Raw genomic sequence first — 21,165 nt, 5'->3', positions numbered from 1 at the left:
GTGTTTTTTATGTTTTCTGTGTGGTTGATTTCCTTTAACCCCTTAACGCTCTGCGCCGTAGCTCTACGGCGTAGAGGTACAGGGAATGTATGCAGAGGGCTCACGGGCTGAGTCCTCTTCATACAAAGGTGGGGGTTGTTGCATATTGCAGCAAACCCCCACCACTAATAACCGCTTGCTTGCACCAATCGCGGCTATTAACCCTTTTGTTGCCGCCGGCAAAGTCACCGGCGGCATTTAAAAGACGCGGGTGGCGCCATCTTTATTCCGATCGCCGCGCCCCCGAACGTCATCGGGTGCGGCGATCGGTTGCCATGGTAGCCTCGGGTCTTCTTTTGACCCGAGGCTTAATGGCTTCTGCAGATTCGTTACAATGAGCCAGTGGCTCATTGTAATAAATGAGCTGCAAAAATGTAGTATTGCAGTATATGGTAGGAGCGTTTTGACCATCTAGGGTTAATGTACCCTAGAGGGTCTAAGAAATAGTGGGAGAAAAAAAAAAGTGGGAAAAAAAATATATATATATATATATATATATATATATATATATATATATATATATATATATAAAATTCAAATCACCCCCCTTTCGCTAGAACTGATATAAAACATAATAAACAGTAAAAATCACAGACACATCAGGTATCGCCGCGTCCCAAAATGCCCGATCTATCAAAATATAAAAACAATTACAGCTGGCAATGACCTCCGAGACGGGAAATGGCGCCCAAATGTCCGAAATGCGACGTTTACACCTTTTTACATCACATAAAAAATGGAATAAAAAATGATCAAAATGTCGCACAGACCGCAAAATGGTAGCAATGCCAACGTCGGCTCATTTCGCAAAAAATGACACCTCACACAGCTCCGTGCGCCAAAGTATGAAAAAGTTATTAGCTTCAGAAGATGGCAAATGTTTTTTTTCTTTTATGTACACATTCGTTTAATTTTTGATAATGTATTAAAACACAATAAAACCTATATAAATTTGGTATCACCGCGATCATACCGAACCAAAGAATAAAGTAGGCATGTTATTTGGAGCGAAGAGTGAAAGTCGTAAAAACTGAGCCCACATTTGGAATTTTATTTCAGCTTCGCAGTACACGGCATGTTAAAATAAATAACATTGCAGGAAAGTAAAATTTGTTACGCACAAAATAAGCCCTCACACAGGTCTGTACACGTAAAAATGAAAAAGTTATGGATTTTTGAAGGTGAAGAGCGAGAAATGAGCGAAAAAAACCTGCGTCCTTAAGGGGTTAAAGAGACTGTAACCATAGGGAGAAGTATCATTGGCTGTGCAAAAGAAAAGTGGAGCCCTTAACATTTTCTATTTAAAATGATATCTGAAAATGACAATTAGATTGTATCCAACAGCATTTTCTTTAGCTTTGCTTCACTCTCATGATTCACTCCTCCCTAGCTTTAACATGTTGTTATAATGTATATGTAGGTGTCATTTGTGCTTTTCATTTAAATGCATTTCCATATTATGTGCATGTTTATTTAGTAGAGAGGTGTTTTATGCATTTTATGCATTCAACTCTTTGCAAAAAAAATCACTAACTTTCAACAAACTTTGCTTACATCAGTGGTGAAAAAAATGGCTTTACTCTGATAAAGTCTATTACTAAGTGCTAGCTTGTCCTCTGACTATAGTGTGGGTAAACTGTACAGTACTTCAAAGAGACAAGAAAACAGCATTGTTATTTACCAGGGATTGTAAATGTACCTCTCTTGTCCCAGAAGATCGTTGGATACAGGAGTGAGTAGTAGAGCTACAGGATTGTAAGTATATTTGTGTAACAAACTCAAACATCACCTTTACACATTGATTGACACCAAACAAAGTATGTGAGGGTTCTTTTCAGCTAACAGGGCGCATTTTGTCTTGACTTTAATGACATTGGGGTACAGGAAAGATATGTCTGGAAAGCTTATAAGGGGCTCTACACAATGCTCATTTTACTGTACTTGGGAGTTTATTAGAGATCTTGACATCCACAGACTAATATATATATATATATCAGTATTCATATACATCAGCAATCTTGTGGTTATTATGAGTTTTGTACTAAACCCTATTCATCTGCTACTTAATAAAATCTAGTGTACATTAACAGCCATTAAATTAGAACACTGTATGCGAAAAGAAGCTTCACAACAATAAATGTAGAACAGCTGAAAATACATAGCAATAGTCAGACATTGCTCAGCAATGATAATCTTCATTCGTAGATGCAACTTAAATCGAATATCATGTAAAATTTTGATTTTGTTCAGTAATTACAGAAATTTACTTTGAAGGCACTTAATGAGAAAACGAAACAAATTGTAATCAAGAAGAGTATATGTGGATACAATACACTGGTCAAATAAGCTGATTTAGATTTGGTGGTGACATTTCACCTTAGTTATTTCCTTCATAAACCGTAATATAAATGCTGTTTTTGTGGGATGAATAATTTTGTTATACAATCATTATTAAATCATGTATTAGACAGAAAACCTTCAGGATTAATTTTTTATGTCAGGAAAGAATAGGGCAAAATGCTGTTTCAGTATTCTTATCTAGATTGTCTAGATTATTAATTAAAATTACATTTTACATTTATGTGAAATAATTCAATTATGCTTCATTACTTTCATAAAATAAATAACTTATTTTGAAAGAATATGTTTTTAACCATTACATGCGAAGACCCATAACTTGAGGGCTGATTTTTTTGCATGAACTCAAATGTATGAAATTGGCCGTATGCTACATGTACCGTACCGTTTTTTACGGGTTACACACGGCCACATTCATTGCAATGGACAATATGTCTAACCATTTATATTGCCTTGGTTTACACTGTACCGTATACGAGCCGTTTAGAGCATGTCCTATTTTCTCCCATATTTCAGTTCCTTATGACCTTTGAAGTTTATGTGGATATATAAATATGTGCTGCATACGGGACAGAAATACGGGACTGGAGAAATCACACGTTCATGTGAATGCAGCCTAAGGCTACATTCACACGATGTGTGCCCGCCGTACCTTAGCATTGCCGTCTATGGGGACCTATATACGGCGTATATACGTTGGCCGTATATACGTCCCCCATTCGGTCGTGTGAATATAGCCTAAGGATAACATTTTTTGGCACGAGGGGACTGATGTATCATGCCTTGTGCATCAGTTGTTTGGCATGTAAAAATGTAAATTCTTGGACGCTTATCAACGTGTGACACTTTTTAAAAAAATGTGTGCAGTATGGAAAAATGTGGGCCAGGGCAGGGAAGCCTTGTCCTGCTCAATTTACTATAGCCTGCACAGGTGTATAGCTGGAATCTACATAAGGCAGGATGTGGCGTAGGTTTCAATTCCAGTACATGAGAAATTCTGACATGCCGTGAGCCAGGTTCCTCTGATTATCAAGATTGGCGCAAAATATGTCACTCTTAATACAACGCCCAATGTGTTATGAGTAATAGTTATTCACTGGTAGATAATGAACCATGCTAGCTGTTTAAGTGTGAACAACCAATGTGTTGATCCAAAATATGCAAAAAAAGAGTGAAGGCCACAGCATCCAATATGATGAAAAAAGGTTAAACCTTTATTCACACAGGCATAGAAAAAACTGCAACATTTCGATTCAAGCTTGACAAAGATTCATGGCGAATCGAAAAGTTGCAGTTTTTTCTATGCCTGTGTGAATAAAGGTTTAACCTTTTTTCATCATTTTGGATGCTGTGGCCTTCTCTCTTTTTTTGTCTTGGACTATGGATCCTGCACACTAGGACCCTGGGCTTCGTGCATGAAACAAACAGCTTTTGCTAAATACATTGGTTGCTGTCTTTTTTCTTTTTTTGATCCAAAATATGCTAAACACCAACAGCAGAATACTTATTACAATATTAGGTTGGTCTGCAATTAAGAATAACCAGAAGACATGATAGTTGTGTAGTTAAGCTCCTGGATTGCATCATGGGCCCATCATGTCTGGCACAGTGGAGTATTGAGGTATGAAACACAGTTGTTAGTCTTTCACTCTGGTATAAGGATTCTGCACCCTGGCACAAACTCTCATTTGGAGGGTTCTGCTTTGTGGTGCTCTCTTCACCTTCACTTTATACCCCACTTCGGCATTTTGGAAAAATTGGGCCATCGAGTTCGGCAAGCCTTCTCTTCCTCACTGTTAAAGAAAACAAGAAAACACTAATCTTATTGACAGTAATAGTCTTGATTTTGACATCTGCAACTTTATTTACCGTAATATTAAGTGACTGATCAGAGGTTTACCCCCTTTTTAATTTTAAATGTTCTTATCATGCCTGTTGGAGCCTTCACTGATCAGGAAAATGCTAATTTAACAAAGATAGATAAATGTTTGTATCTGCTTTCCCAAACTCTAAATGCAATCTTACAGATTTAGTACTCAGTTTTCAGTTTTACATTTAGTAAGTCATGTTACTGTAGTAATATGTAATGAATAAATTTTAATTTACCAATAATTGCATAGGTGCTGCATTATTAAAATTATATATTTTTGGATCGAGATGGCCCACTTGGCTGACACCCTGTTACCTGCAGTGAATATTGTCTGTGCTATTTAAAAGGTAATAGCTCAAACATTGGCCATAGAGAGAGCTCTCAGCCATATAGAGTAGATAGACCCTTCACATCTTTAAATTAGGGAAATTTGGTCCAAAAAAGCAGCAAAGTCAATCTATCATACAGAATGAATTTAGCTAAAGAGGACTCCAATTACTTTTAAGTAATTAAATACAAACATAAAACATTGATTTCTTTGTAATTTTGTATTTTGTTTGTATGCCTGAAATATCAAGTCAATATCTCGTACTGTGTTTTGCATTTTGTGTATTTTGCGCTTTGCTATTAGTAATATTGTGCTTTATACCTGTCTGTAAGGAGCAGAGAAGAGAAGTTACAGGGCATATTTTATATTTACAAGGGCGCAGGATAAGTTACAGGGCACATTTTATATTTACATACAGTATACAAACTATATCAATGTAAATGATTGAGAATAGTGCTAAAATAAACATAGTAAAGAAATAGCTGAAAGAATAGTTGGAAATGAAGAAAGCAATGGAACAGTAATGCTGTGAAGAGCCAGAGGGTGGCAGATCAGAGCACTGCCAGTGGCATAGAGAATGAAGAAATGTATAGAGATTACATCTATACTTATACATCCTCCAGGTCCAGAGCTGAAAAGTTATGCCACGGCCCATCAGATCTATGCATACGAGCTGTAAACAAGAAGCAGATCACACTGATCTATTTGTAATATATACAGATAAAGTATACAAATGACAACTTACCCTAAAGCTCCTTTATTTAGTACAAACACATTATTAGAATGAACATGGTTATTCAAGGTTTAATAGCAGCTTTCAGGTACAAAACTTTCAGGTACATTTGGAGAAACAGATGCACATTTTGCAATAGATCTAAAGTAGACAATAGCATTTTACATATTTCTATTCAAGCTAATAAGGCTATTACCAATATTACCAAAGTTCTAGTCTTCTATTAGACTTTAAATTTGAAGTCTTCTTTATAGTGTTAACAGTGGAAACAGACCAGTTTATTCATCCGATCCCATGGACTGCACAACTTGCACATAGAGGAGTCCCACACTACTAGGAATATTTGGAAAAACAAGTGGCTTCAAGAGCTCTAAAGAAACAAGGTTATGTTGCAGAGCAAATATCATACAATTTATTGCATGTGGCTAGATAAGTCTTACCAAGGTCATTATTGTTCATCATGGCATTAGATGCTCGCAATCTTGGTCCTTGCTGAGTGAAGTGATAACCAAATTTCAGTAGTGTTGAATTTTTTTCTAACATACTTGCTATTTCCATTTCAACTTTGTTACCGAGTGGTTGACTCTAGAGATAATTATAAAAATAAATAATTAATACTGACTGGACAAATAAAACCATTTATAAAAATGGCTTTCCGTACGGATGGGTCTGGCTAACCTGTTACATGCCACCTATGACTGCCTGACTACAAAGACTAGGACAAATCCTTTGTTGATGTCTTCATGGCGTGTTGTCAAGGGTGAGGCGCCACTTTAACCTTAGCCCCTCAAGCTCTGTGCATCTGACATTCATACACGACCCGACTTTCAGCATGGTAGCCTACACCGTGATTTTTACACGTGGTTCAGAGCAGGCATCTGTGCAGAGGCACAGATAATACACAACACTGACAAACAGGTTCTCATGATTACAGAGCTATAGAAGAAATTCCCTGACCTCCGGATTGCATTCTTCCCATATATGCAGGCTGCCCATTACGCTGAGAGAGTGCTGGCGGGTCTAGGCGACAATGACTGGAACCCCAGCTGCCGTGCCTGGATTGGTAGGGCTAATGGCACAACAAATATTGCTAAATTATGCGCTTCTCCACCCCCACTAGACTATGCTAACAGCCGTACAGATCTCTGCCTTCGTCACACTTTCAGGAGATGTACCTCCAGTTATGGCACAGATCTTACATCACTCCTGTTAGAGGGTCTCATATGGGCATATACGATACAACCGCATGCTGGCAGTGTGATGGCGAGGTGCTGGCTTGTACCACTGTATATGGAAATGTCTGGTCATCCAACTCTTCTGGCATTTCAATTATGGCTGAGATGATGGGCACGTGTCACATTTCTTTTTTGTATTGCTTTGTTTATATTAAGCGTCATCCCCCTAACCCTATCTGAACTGGGGCAGGATGCCACATCGGGATACAGGATTGCTTGTTTAGCTAACTCTCCGCTAGTACTGACTGCTGAACAGAGAACAAAGGCTCTACAAAGTGTAAAAACAAATTATAGTTGACAAGTAGAGCCACACAGCTATATAAGCTACAGGTGGTTATAGAAGGAAACAAGAGATGACTTTATTTTAACCTTACAAGTTCTTTTTTTCATATATGTGTTTTAGGGAAAGAGGAGATTTCATTTGAACAATTATCTAAAATGATGGTTACACTTTAAAATTTCAAGAAGCACAGGCAGTATTCGACTTAAGGACACCTAACTTACAGACAGACCTCTGGATGTGAAGCATTTACTGTAAAAAATACCATAGGAGTATGTAATGAAGCTTTATTGTTAATCCTTGTTCTTATGTCAATCCAAATTTTTAAAAATGGATTTGTCCAAGGCACAAAAATGTTTTTTATATACATACAAAATATACCTGTGAAAGACTTAAGGACAAACCTTCAGAACTTATCTTGTACTTAATGTGGAGACTGCATGTCTGTCATTGAACAAAAATTGTCATGTAATAAAACTGTCCAAGTCTATATCCTGTAAAAAGCTGATCATTATATACCATACCTGATTGTCTATCTTCAGCTCAACCAGGGATGTGTTTTGCTGGAGGGATTCAACAAGAGACAAGATTCCTGTTCCACTGATGAAATTAGACTCCACATTTAAGCTCTTTAGTGTAGTATTAACCTTGAGCATATCTGCAAAAGCCTTAAACAGAGAGAAAGCCCTAAGTTAATTCAATGAATTACTGTTGCCCCTACTCAGAGTGGGTAAAAGCTACACAAATGTCCTGGTAAAACTAAGCTATTACAGTACTTTAAATATTATGTTGCCATTGACCACTGCAGAATGGGAAGCAACATGCATCACTCACAGTGGGTGCCCTTTGGCTAAAGCAACACTAACTTTTGGAAAAGCTACATTCTTATGGTAAATTAAATGGCAGCCAGTTGCACCTAAAGGGACCTGTCACCAACGCACTATTTTATGGTTATCACATGTCCCAAAAGAATATAACATGACAAAAGCATATGTGCTTTTGGCATGTTGGTGGGATGTGTAGATCAGATAATATAGGTCTTATACTAAATTACCTGGCTCCCCGCCAAAGTTCCCCCTGAAGTTCCAGGGGGTGGGATTCAAATCAAGGGCGTAACTACAGCGGTAGCAGCCATAGCAGCCGCTATGGGGCCCACAGTGTCAGGGGGCCCCATCACCCGACTTGACTCTAAATAATTGAGGAAGTGCACCATTATATACATATTATGCTGCACACTGTAAAGCATATATGGGGAGTACTGTACATATGGTGTATATGTGTATCTGGGATTGTATATATATATATATATATATATATATATATATATATATATATATATTTATAAGTGTAATGCGTTTTTTTAAGGGGGAAGGGGGGCCCCATTCAGAAGTCTGCTATGGGGCCCTGCCTCTCCTAATTACACCCCTGATTCAAATAAAAAAAATGTCTGCTCCTGGATCACACGCCAAATTCCATCCCCTCAGTGACATTGGCTCACTGCTGCAGACATTGCCGGCGCTTGCGTTGTAAGCTGTAGCACACAAGACAGAACCTTTGTATTAAAAAAAAAAACTGTGGACTAGAAGGGATTAGATACCATTTTCTAGTACAATTGAAGCGAAATGAATTCATCTGAAACTAATCAGAAAAAAAATCATCCTTGATTTAACAAATCAATGAATCGATTCTCTTATCTTTAGTTAGAATATGTAATATGTATACTTCACAGAAGACATACAGGGGCACATTTATCTGTTTACAATAGAAGAGAGAGAAGTTTTAGGCTGTTTTCGGACACTTTTATGAAAAGTACAAGAGTAGTGTGGTCTTTGAAATTGGGGTGTGAAGGTGAAAAGTACGCTAGATAGTCACATACTACACCATATTTAACATCCTGCATCAGACACTTTGATAAATATGATGCAGCATAAGACTGTCCGTCTGTCTCTACACACGTTTACCTTACGGCACTGCTGATAGATCTGATCCACTGTATTTTGTACATGTGAGAAATATTGATAGTTCAGTTCCTTTACTTACAAATGCAACAGGGTCATTGCTCCTTGTTCCCACAATGCTGAACTTCTTCACATAAGTATTAGTTTTCATTGCTTCAGCATACTCCTTTAGTATAATTATAGGAATGTTCTAGAAGAGGAATACAAATATTAAATAATAGTGATGATTGGAAACCATAGTATACCTTTACAAAAATGCTTAGATATTTATTCAATAAAAGCCTAAATAAATGTTTACTGTATATTAAAAAGAAAGTAACTTGTAAGCTGCAACACTTACTACCAGAGTTTCATAGACCTGTTACAAAAATTTATAATTTTTTGGGTGAGCATTCCACACCATAAGGGGATATGTACTATGGTTTAGTGACTATGCAGGTGAGCAAGATTCTATTTCTCCATTAGTTTCTAAATTGCGAGAGTTGCCCACAAATATTATTAATAATCTTTATTTATATAGCGCCATCATATTCTTTAGCATTTTACAGATTATGAGGGAACATATACAAAAATATGCTCCTAAAAATAGGAGTGAGGGCTCTGCTCGCAGGAGCTTACAGTCCATGAAGATGAAGGGGTGATACAATAAATATAAGAGCTCATACAATGGTCCAGTCATTCTTTATAAGGGAGCAAATAACAAAAATTTCATAAATAAAAATACTTGAACCAGCCATCAGGCGTCATCTTATATACAGAGTCCAAGGTCAATGGGACTGCGGGGAAGCCTGTAGCTTGGTTTCTGGTGTTTTCCAACTAACAAACGGGAGACGTGCACAGGATGCATTCGTAAAAGGAGAGTTTAACCCCTTAACGACTTGGCCTTTTTTAGTTTTTTCACTTCCATTTTTCACTCACCAACTTCAAAAATCTATAACTTTTTTATTTTTCCACATAAAGAGCTGTGTTATGGCTTATTTTCTGCGTAACAAATTGCACTTCATAGTGACGGTATTTAATATTCTATGGCGTGTACTGGGAAGCGGGAAAAAAATTCCAAATGCAGTGAAAATGGTGAAAAACCACATTTGTGACGTTTTCTTGTGGGCTTGGATTTTACAGCTTTCACTCTGCGTCCCAAATGACATGTCTACTTTATTCTTTGGGTCGGTACAATCATGTGGATACCAAATTTGTATAGGTTTTATAATGTTTTCATACATTTAAAAAAATTAAAACCTCCTGTACAAAATATTTTTTTTTTATTTTGCCATCTTCTGGGGCCAATAACTTTTTCATACTTTGGTGTACGGAGCTGTGGATAGTGTCATTTTTTGCGAATTTTGATGGCGTTTTCATTACTATAATTTTTGGGACTGTGTGACCTTTTGATCACTTTTTATTAATTTTTTTATATTTTTCAAAATGGCAAAAAAATGCCATTTTCGACTTTGGCCGCTATTTTCCGTTACGGGGTTAAACGTAGTGAAAAAACATTATCATATTTTGATAGATCGGGCATTTTCGGACGCGGCGATACCTAATGTGTTTATGATTTTTACTGTTTATTTATTTTTATATCAGTTCTACGGAAAGGGGGGTGATTTGAATTTTTAGGTTTTTTTATTATAATTTTTTTTTTTAAACTTTTTTTTATTTTTACTTTTACTATTTTTCAGACTCCCTAGGGTACTCTAACCCTAGGTAGTCTGATCGATCCTATCATATACTGCCATACTACAGTATGGCGGTATATGTGGATTTTACTCCCCATGCATTACAATGTGCAATTAGCACATTGTAATGCATGGGTTAAAACGAAGTAGCCTCGGGTATTCGGAATACCCGAGGTTACCATGGCGACGGATCGCCGCTCCCCGTGACGTCATCAGGGAGCAGCGATCCACGACAAGATGGCGGCGCCCATGCTAGCACCGATCGCGGGTGTTACCGGTAAGCCTTTGCTGCAATATGCAGCAAAGACTTACCGGCTATGGAGAGGGCTCGGCCCGCGAGCCCTCTCCATGCACCGGGACCCGGCGCGCGCCGGGAAGGGGTTAAGTTTCATACAGTCACAGTAGGCGATGGTCTGAGATGAGAGAGGACATGTAGGAAGGTGCAGTACTATGCAGAAAATTGTGGATAAGAGTGATTAGTTTAACCGGTTAAGGACCGGGCCCTTTCCCGTTTTTTCATTTCCATTTTTCACTCCCCACCTTCAAAAATCTATAACTTTTTTATTTTTACACGTAAAAAGCTATGTGATGGCTCGTTTTTTGCGTAACAAATTGCACTTCATAGTGATTGCATTGAATATTCCATGCCATGTACTGGGAAGCGGGAAAAAAATTCCAAATGCAGTGAAAATGGTGAAAAAACACATTTGTGTCGTATTCTTGTGGGCTTGGATATTACGGCTTTCACTTCACGCCACAAATGATGCATCTAATTTATTCTTTGGGTCAGTACGATTACAGGGATACCAAATTTGTATAGGTTTTATAATGTTTTCATACATTTACAAAAATTAAAACCTCATGAACAAAAATTTTATTTTATTTTGCCGTCTTCTTGTGCTTTTCCATACTTCGTTGTATGGAGTTGAGGGTGGTGTCATCTTTTGCGACTTTTGATGATATTTTCAATGATATTATTTTTAGGACTGTACGACCTTTTGATCACTTTTTATAGAATTTTTAATTTTTTTTTAAATGGCAAAAAAGTGCCAGTTTTGACTTTGAACGCGATTTCCGTTACGGGGTTAAACGCAGTGAAAAAACGTTATTATATTTTGATAGATCGGGCATTTTTGGACGCGGCGATACCTAATGTGTTTATGATTTTTACTGTTTATTTATATTTACATCAGTTCTAGGGAAAGGGGGGTGATTTGAATTTTTAGGTTTTTTTATCATAATTTTTTTTTTTTACTTTTTTTTATTTTTATATTTACTATTTTTCAGACTCCCTAGGGTAATTTAACCCTAGGTTGTCTGATCAATCCTACCATATACTGCCATACTACAGTATGGCAGTATATGGGGATTTTACTCCTCATACATTACAATGTGCTGATAGCACATTGTAATGAATGGGTTAACCCGAAGTAGCTTCGGGTCTTCGTGAGACCCGAAGCTACCATGGCGACAGATCGCCGCTCCCCGATGACGTCACGGGGAGCGGCGATCCTCGGAAAGATGGCGGCGCTGCCGGCAAGAAAACACCCGCGATCTGTGCCGGCACTGATCGCGGGTGTTACCGGTAAGCCTTTGCTGCAATATGCAGCAGAGACTTACCGGCTATGGAGAGGGCTCGGCCCGCGAGCCCTCTCCATGCATCGGAACGCGACCGCCGCCGTGAATACACGGCGGGCGGTCGCGAACCGGTTAAACTGTATTCTGAAGTATACGGACAACCAGTATAGTGACTGGCAAAGAGTGGAGGCATCCATGTAGCATTTGGACTTAAAGGCAAGTGTGGCTACTTCATTGAAGAGCTATTCCCACGAAGACAAGATTCTTAAATATACTCAGGATAACAAAATAACATTCTTTAAAGGAAACCTACCACTTTAAAATGACCCTTCTGACCCACAAATACCTTAAGCTAGCTCAGGATGAGCTGATGCCGAACCATATTTTCAATTAAACCAGAAACCGCTGCATTTGTAGAAAAATGATTTTCTTGTGGTAGTAAAATCTGTCTTCGGCGCTTCTGTAAGCGTCATGCGGCGCGCACCCCAGACCCTGCTTCACGGTCACGCTCTCGTCAGCGCCGCTCCCGTCACTAATTTTGCAGTGCCCGAGAGCCGGTGACGTCACCGGCTCTCGGGCACTGCAAAATTAGTGACGGGAGCGGCGCTGACGAGAGCGTGACCGTGAAGCAGGGTCCGGGGTGCGCGCCGCATGACGCTTACAGAAGCGCCGAAGACAGATTTTACTACCACAAGAAAATCATTTTTCTACAAATGCAGCGGTTTCTGGTTTAATTGAAAATATGGTTCGGCATCAGCTCATCCTGAGCTAGCTTAAGGTATTTGTGGGTCAGAAGGGTCATTTTAAAGTGGTAGGTTTCCTTTAAATCACTGTTATTAAAAAAAATACAGCATTTCACAGATATAATTTCAATCTGTCTCTATCAGTCCTGCTGTACACAATTTTGGTTGCCCCATGATCCAACAGTAAATCTTATATGGTCAGGCAGGGCAGATTCTTCTCATGTATGCACAATGCAGTGTGGTGTCTGCATCTAGCCCCTTCCCTCTGTATTACTAGATGATCTCAGACACTCACAGACACTAGCTGCTGGCAAGCAGTGTGCAAAGACTTATCTTACCTGCAGTTTGTAGAGTAAGATCTTTATAGCAGGGGAAGGAGGTACAGCAGGCTGGCTGTGTGTGTTAAGCTAAGCTAAGATGTGGCAGAGCTGTGTCTATGTGTCAGATACTAATATTCAGAAGCTAAATGAAAGTGTAGATAAACCTGTGCCCTGATGACCTAGAGTCAGGAAGTAAGAGTTCTCCTTATGAAGAGTCTGCCAATTAAGGCAGCCTTATAGGCATGTGGGGATTTAAAGCCACTGATGCTCCCACTAGGGAATTCTGGGAAATATGCAAATATGTTTTGGACATGGAAATGAAAAACAATGTCACTTTTTGCTTCCTTGAAAGGCAGACCCCTTAATACCAAGCATGGCCTACAAGAATTCTAAGAACATGATGTGGGATACTCAGCCAAACCAGTTCCCTGTGCTACACTAAATAGACCCAAACAGGTGGTCAAAACAGTGCTGCCTACAGTTGGGAATTTGTTACTTCTGGAATAGATATACTGGTTTGGCTTAATAATAAGTGGTGCAGTATTTATATAAAACTTGAAAGCTTTTCTAAGGGTCAGACAGGTGGAGGGGAATATATGCTGTATCCAAAATCATAACATGTTCTTAAGTTGAATTTGTATGTAAGTCGAAACTGTATATTTTATAATTGTAGTTTCAGACAAAAAATGTTATTGCCCCAGTGACAATTGGAGTTTCAAAATTTTTTGTAATGGGACCAAGGATATATAAAGCTTCATTACAGACGCTTAAATGCTGATCATTGCAGTCTGTGACTATAGTAAGAGAGACTATAGTCAGAGAGTTTCACCAGAGGTCACAGAGGGCAGAGGGGTTCGTCTTTAACTAGGGGTTGTCTGTAAGTATCCTTAAGTAGGGGACTAGCTGTATTGTAGTTCTCAGACTCTCAGTTTTGACACTCCATAGAGACTGCACAATATTTTAATGAAGCCTATTTCCTAACTTTTGTCCATTACAAAGAGCACTTAGCTTGAAAGATCGAACTTCATGTGAGTAATTCATTAGATTCTATTTATAGAGAAAAGACTTTAGTATTTCAATAATATGATTTTACAGGTCTCCATTTCAGTACATAGATAACATTATTTTCCAGTATTACCAAGAAATGTAAGTCTTATTATAGGGGTTGGAAGAATTGAAATAATGCACAGAAATGTGTGAATGAAAAAAACAAAAACCCAATTCACAATGTCAGGTTTAGCTACAGCCATGGGAGTGGTCTTTGCATAAATAGCACATTCACACACTTTAAAGCTTTATTTATTTTTACAAGAATTAGACGGCCACTTTAACCTCTCTGTTTCTTGCAGATTATAAAACCTTTAGGACTGCAAAAATTAAAGATACATGATAGTTGTATAAAGCACTTTTTACCTTTTACTACATACCCTAATATTGTTTAGATTAACATCTTCTAGGTCAGGGTCATTGCTTTTTATTTGTTCCAATGTTTCTTCCACATCTGTTGCATTAGGCTCTTCATCAGGAACTGGTTTATATTGTGTTGGCTTAATCACACCTATAATAAATAATACATCTTGTTCAAATGTCCTAATGAGGATCTAATACCGACCTGATATGTCTGTTTTAATACATTCTTGTATTTCACATGAAATAATTGTGGATACAGGTTGTGTAGTTTCTTTATTATTCTTTTTAGAAATGTATGTGCTGGGATATACTTGTTGAGGATGTGTCCATGATGCACCTGATACTGTCAGTGCAGATTCAATAGCATAAAAATATGCAGGGACATCCCCAAATTGGTAACACCCACATGACTAACCAATAAATTAATGGAAGAATCACTGTATAAAAAAACTAAAAAAACAGAAGCAGATTACAATAAAGCACATAGAAATGGTGCGGTGGAGTGGAAATGGCTGCCTGTTTTGTAAAGATATCCTGCCTTTAAAATTTACAAATCATGGGATAGGTCATACAGAATCCTTAAATAATGAAGCACATAATCAAACTTACTGTTTAGTCCCTCTTTGTTAACTATATTGCTGCTTGCAAGGGCTTCATAATACTGCTGGTTACTCATCAGAGTGTGCATTCCAAGAATAGCTAGAAGGAAGAAAGGTATAATATAACATTATATTCATCTCACAGTAAAAGTATACAAACACAATGGGGGGAATTCATCCTTGTCTTTTTTGTCTCTGATTGTCGTTGTTTTGCGCAGTTATGGTACAAATGCTGTTTTGCGACTTTCCACTGCCAAATGTACACCAGACAGTCCAAAGTCACTTTGTAATGCGTCAAATACATTATCTGCATAGACTGGTTTGTACCATACTGAACTGAATTCATGATTTACGATATGGTGCAAATTTTCCCCCTGGCTTGGAAATAGGAGGAAAGGCACTACCAAATTTATCAAGACATCATGGGACATGTGCGGCAAAAAAAAGAACATTTTGCAACAAACGCAAAAGAAAAAACATTATTATGAGACAAACCAAAAGAAAACAAATACAACAACATACATAGATTCACTTGATGATTCAGATAAAACAAAAATGGATTTGAACAGACAACCAGGTGAAAGACAAACTTAAAGGGAACCTGTCACCAGGAGACCCATTTTTAGCACTCCCCCAGTCCCCATAGAGCATAGTACATACACTGCCAAAGCGTTTTTGTATTAAAAATAGGTTTTACAGAAAAAAATATATGTTATATTGTACCTTTCATTAGCATCTGCTGTGTGACTAGGCAGTTGCCAAAAAGGAGGGACTGGAAAGGAGCAGTTCCCCCCCACCCTTGGGAAACATGTGACCATTTCAAATATATGAATAACTCCCCACACTCGGGATTGGCTGTAGAGGAGCAGGGGGCGTCGCTAAGCCAAGTTATGGGTGTTTTCATATTTTTGAAAAGGTCACATGGAGAAGCTGTTCCCCAAGGGTGGGGGGAAACTGCTCCTTTCCAGACCCTCCCAAAAGGCAACTGCCTAGTCACACAGCAGATGCTAATGAAAGGTACAGTATAACATATCTTTTTTTCTGTAAAACCTATTTTTAATACAAAAACACTTTGGCAGTGTATGTACTATGTTATGTGGGGACTGGGGAGTGCTAAAAATGGCTCTCCTGGTGACAGGTTCCCTTTAATGATGTATTCCGCCCAATAAGTCATGTATTTGAGATAATTCCAAAAATAAAATATAAAATCTTACCAGTAGAAAGAATTTTTATGTTATTATCCCAGTCTGAACATTATGTCATTATACCAGTTTGATATTCTCAATGAAATTAAAAAGATTATTAGTATCTCTGGATACTAGAGGTCACTAACTGTGTCGAACATCTTTTAATTCTGATCTTAAACCTTAAAGGGAACCTACCACCACAAATCTACCTATAAAGGTAGATCGGGTGGTAGGTGGATCAATGGGACGTGAGGATAGCCCTTTTAAGGGCTAATCCTCACGTCCCTGCGCTGTTTTGTGAACTTATATTATCGCTTTATGCTAATTTTGTTATGCGGCTACTGGGGCGTGGAGTAGCCGCAGCTGTGGCTACATGGCACGGCTACTCAACGCCCCAGTAGCAAACTTTACCCCTCCTACCCACAATGTTCGGCGCACAGCTGCGGCTACTCCACGCCCCAGTAGCCGTATAACAAAATTAGCATAAAGGGATAATATAAGTTCACAAAACAGCGCGGGGACATGAGGATTAGCCCTTAAAAGGGCTATCCTCACATCCTATTGATCCACCTACCACCCGATCTACCTTTATAGGTAGATTCGTGGTGGTAGGTTCCCTTTAATGACAAAGCTAGACATTGTTATCTAAGCACACTAGAGCAAAGTCAGGTATTTTATATTGAATATTGGCGCAGAAATATTATTGTGTCTGTGAGAGGTTTTTTTGTCAAAGTTTGCACCACAAAAAGGGTGTTTTGAAGGAAATTATGAGCTTGCACACATATTTGTGCCACTTTTCTGTCATGGCTGCACTTTAGAAAACCATGCACATGAAGGGGTGTAGAAGTGCGAGCACAATTGTGTCGCAACAGTATGAAGTACCATATATACTCGAGTATAAGCCTAGTTTTTCAGCACAAAAAAATGTGCTGAAAACCCTAACTCGGCTTATACTCAAGTAAAAAAAATATATCAAAACTCACCTTTCCAGCTTCCCCCATTGCTTGATATATTCTGGGGTAGGGGGCTGTCTATATACTGGGGCAGGGGGCTGGCAGACTATATACTGGGGGGCAGGGTTCGGCAGGCTATATAATGGGGAGGCTGTGACCAATGCATTTCCCACCCTCGGCTTACACTAGAGTCAATAGGTTTTCCCAGGTTTTTGTGGTAAAATTAGGGGCTTCGGCTTATACTGTGTCACATCCTGAAAACAGATCAGCTTTACTACTAAGAGTGTGCACCACTATTTGATTATCTGGTGCAAATCGCACAATAGTGAGGCAAACTGCACTAAGGCAGATTGCACCAATTTCATATATCTGTGCCAATGTGTTTGACAAAACATGAGTCAACATATTGGATTTCCCAATACCAAATATGAGATGGGGGGCTTAGGAAGAATAGCTGCTGCTGAATGTTAAAGGAAACCTACCATCTCGGATCTACTTATTAAGTTAGATCCGGTGGCAGGTTCAACTAATGAATGACATGGGAGCTACTGCGCATATCTAATAGCTCCGGCTTCACACCCACCAGCTCTGCATAGAGAGTCTGGTAGCTCTCCAGGGAACGTTGTAGACCAAGTTTTGAACCAAAATTTTCACCCTGCGCTTTCCGAAATCCACTTATTAACCACCATTGTCTGCTGCAAGCTAAGCCATGATTGATTGCTGTTCTACAACAGGTCATTACTATGAGCTCTGAGCTTGGATTGGTTACTATAGATAATGAGTATAAGACGCTTATGTGTGAAGTAAGATGATAGGGGAGAATTATCAGTAATATCCAAGATAAACTGTTCCAGCTGCCCATGGAAACCAATCAGAGATCAGCTGTTATTTTAACCCCTTCACGCTCTGCGACGGATATATCCGCCACAGAGCTATGAAGGGTGTATGAAGAGGGCTCACGGGCTGAGTCCTCTTCATACAAAGATGGGCTCTGTATGATCTCTATCACCCACGGTCGGTGCTTGCACCAATCACGGGTGTTAACCTCTTCTTTGCCACCGGCAAGGTCGCCAGCGGCACTTAAAATGGGCACGGCCATGTTACCTTCGATTGTCGCTCCACGGAACATCATCGGGGGGCACTGATCAGTTCCCATAACAGCCTCGGGTATTTGTCAGACCCGAGGCTGAATGGTTTCAGAAGATTCGTTACAATAAGCCAGTGGCTCATTGTAATGAATCATATGCAAAAACTCCATATACTGCAATACAGTAGTATTGCAGTATATGGTAGGAACGATCTGACCATCTAGGGTTAAAGTACGCTAGAGGGTCTAAGAAATTGTAAAAAAAAAGTTTAAAAAATGTAAAAAATTTATAAAATATTAAAAAATTCAAATCACCCCCCTTTCGCTAGAACTGATATAAAGTACAATAAACAGTAAAAATTTATAGACAAATTAGGTACTGCCGCGTCCAAAAATGCCCGATCTATCAAAATATAAAACCGGTTATAACCGGCGGTGACCTCCGAGACGGGAAATGGTGCCCAAATGTCCAAAATGCGACTTTTACACCTTTTTACATGACATAAAAAATGTAATGAAAAGTGATCAAAATGTCACACAGACCTCAAAATGGTAGCAATGAAAACGTCGGCTCATTTAGCAAAAAATGACACCTCACAAAGCTCTGTACACCAAAGTATGAAAAAGTTATTAGCGTCAGAATATGGCAATTTTTTTTTCCTATTTCGTACACATTCATTTAATTTTTGAAAATGTATTAAAAAACAATAAAACCTATATAAATTTGGTATCACCGCGATCATACTGAACCAAAGAATAAAGTAGAGGTGTTATTTGGAGTGCAGAGTGAAAGTCGTAGAAACTAAGCCCACAAGAACGTGATGCAGTTATGGATTTTTGAAGGTGGAGAGCAAGGAATGAGCGAAAAAACCCTGCATCCTTAACGGGTTAAAAACTTTAGAAACTTTATCTCTGATTGGTTGCCATGGGCAACTAGGGCAATTCTGCTCTCAGACACCTCTGATAAATCTCCCCATAGACAAAGTGACAGAGACAGTCTGTGACACACAATCACTGAAAGAGACTGCCGGCGACAGACAGTCACTGAAAGAGACTGCCGCCAACATACAGTCACTGAAAGAGACTGCCGGCGACAGACAGCCACTGAAAGAGCCTGCCAGTGACAAACAGCCACTGAAAGAGCCTGCCAGCAATAGGCAGTCACTGAAGGAGCCTGCCAGCGACAGCCACTAAAAGAGATGGCCAGCCACAGAGATGGTCAGAGACAGTTTGAGACAGTCAATAGATACATATAAAATATTTTTTTGTCAACCTATTCTATTTTGTTGTAGCTAAGAGCAGTTATTTACTATCCCGGGCAACGCCTGGAGCTACAGCTAGCACAGCGTAAAATTACTTGATGGACATTTAAACAAAACCATATCAGCAAACACATGTATGTTTTCCCTGACATCTTTAACACTGTGACCAAGTTGCACTTGTGTATTTTTACTTAGCATGAGGAGGTGGATGAGTAACAACTGCAGGATATAATATGTACAGCAGAGGACTCCAATACAAAATTCAGCTAGGCTTATGTTGTCTCATCATAGCAACAGAGGACCCTAAGAGGGCTGTGATCTTATTTTTGGAAAAGCACATAACAAAAAAAACAGACACGTTGTGCTAAAAGCATTGTCTTACAACCCCCACTGAGAACTTCATAGACAGAGGATGTTAATAAGTCAACTGGAAAATATGAGATTATAAGTAATAAATCTGCTCACAAACTACTAATGTACTTGCCAGATAGTCATGAACACTAATAACAGAACATACAAAATTAGGGTGGTCTCACTTCAGTGATAATGCTTTCCATTGTTCTCTTAAATGAGGAACCGACTGGATTTACTGGCCCAAACCTAATAGAACTGAGATTAGCATGTCAATGTAGTTCAGATATACTGAGTTCAGGCCGGTAACAAGAGATCAGGTTAAAGGACACCTGTCATCAGGTCTGTGTCACTTGTCCTGTCACTACTACCTGTTGGAGCAGCTCACAAGGATCCCATCCCAGCCTTTATCTAGTTATTTCATACATTATTCATTGTAAAATCATCTATTCTTTATCATGTAAATGAGGCAGGTCACATGGTCAGAGGCAGTGATGTCACCCCTGTTACCCCTCCCCTCTCCTCCCCCTGCTCATGTCTGTGTGTAATGTATAGTAAAGCATGGCTAGTGTCTGTGCTGCATCTGCTGACATGCTGCATCCTCCTAATATACAGGTGAGTTAAATAAATAAATATTTATTATTGCTCCGTTTTATGCTCTTGTGACACTAATTGTTTTATTCAAATATAAATGTTTTATTCACATATTTTCTTTTCTTTTGGGTTTAGGATCAGTTGGTTTTAAGAAAAGTGTGGGTTATTGCATCCAAAAAAAAATGCAGTGATTAAAAGTCAATCGTGGAAAAAAGAACTAATGCAAATGCATCATTACAGATCAAATCCCCTTATACCTCATTGCAAGTTGCAGCACTTGTCTGAACAAAGCCTTTACCTATAATATTTTTCCCCTACAGTGAAAAATGTTTAAAAATGATTTACAAAAGTGTTAAAATGATGATCAATTTATAGGACAATCACAGTAAAATCATGTGTACACTTTTTAACTCGACCAGAAATAGACAAAACTAAAGCATTAATAGTAAAAATAGCATCAAATCAATACAGATCAAATAACTACTGTGAACATGACGACAGGCTGAAACCACCAGCAATAGCGACATCATTGGTTATTTTTCATAGCAGGTGATATGATTTGTATTTTGATAGCCTTGGAAAGTGCACGTAGTGCTGGGACATT

General features: G+C 38.7%; 1 protein-coding gene across 3 annotated transcripts in view; it reads right to left on the bottom strand.

The window, feature by feature from the left end:
- Positions 1–3,736: 3,736 nt before the first annotated feature.
- Positions 3,737–21,165, bottom strand: part of TMOD1 (tropomodulin 1) — a 55,549-nt gene continuing 38,120 nt past the window's right edge. For 2 of the 3 annotated variants that reach the window (XM_072154552.1, XM_072154562.1), the window contains exons 5-10: positions 15,138–15,227; positions 14,546–14,676; positions 8,884–8,991; positions 7,368–7,511; positions 5,769–5,913; positions 3,737–4,190 (exon numbers count right to left, since the gene is read on the bottom strand). In XM_072154552.1, coding sequence (XP_072010653.1) covers positions 4,126–4,190; positions 5,769–5,913; positions 7,368–7,511; positions 8,884–8,991; positions 14,546–14,676; positions 15,138–15,227 — 683 coding nt within the window. In that variant the 3' untranslated portion in view covers positions 3,737–4,125. Of the gene's footprint in view, positions 4,191–5,195; positions 5,269–5,768; positions 5,914–7,367; positions 7,512–8,883; positions 8,992–14,545; positions 14,677–15,137; positions 15,228–21,165 lie in introns of all 3 variants that reach the window. The other variant, XM_072154569.1, reaches the window with a different exon arrangement.

Source organism: Engystomops pustulosus, chromosome 1 (genome assembly GCF_040894005.1).
Source record: "Engystomops pustulosus chromosome 1, aEngPut4.maternal, whole genome shotgun sequence".
NCBI classification, from domain to species: Eukaryota; Metazoa; Chordata; class Amphibia; order Anura; family Leptodactylidae; genus Engystomops; species Engystomops pustulosus.
The sequence above is the reverse complement of the archived record's forward strand: the minus strand, read 5'-3'. Positions and strand labels throughout refer to the sequence as shown.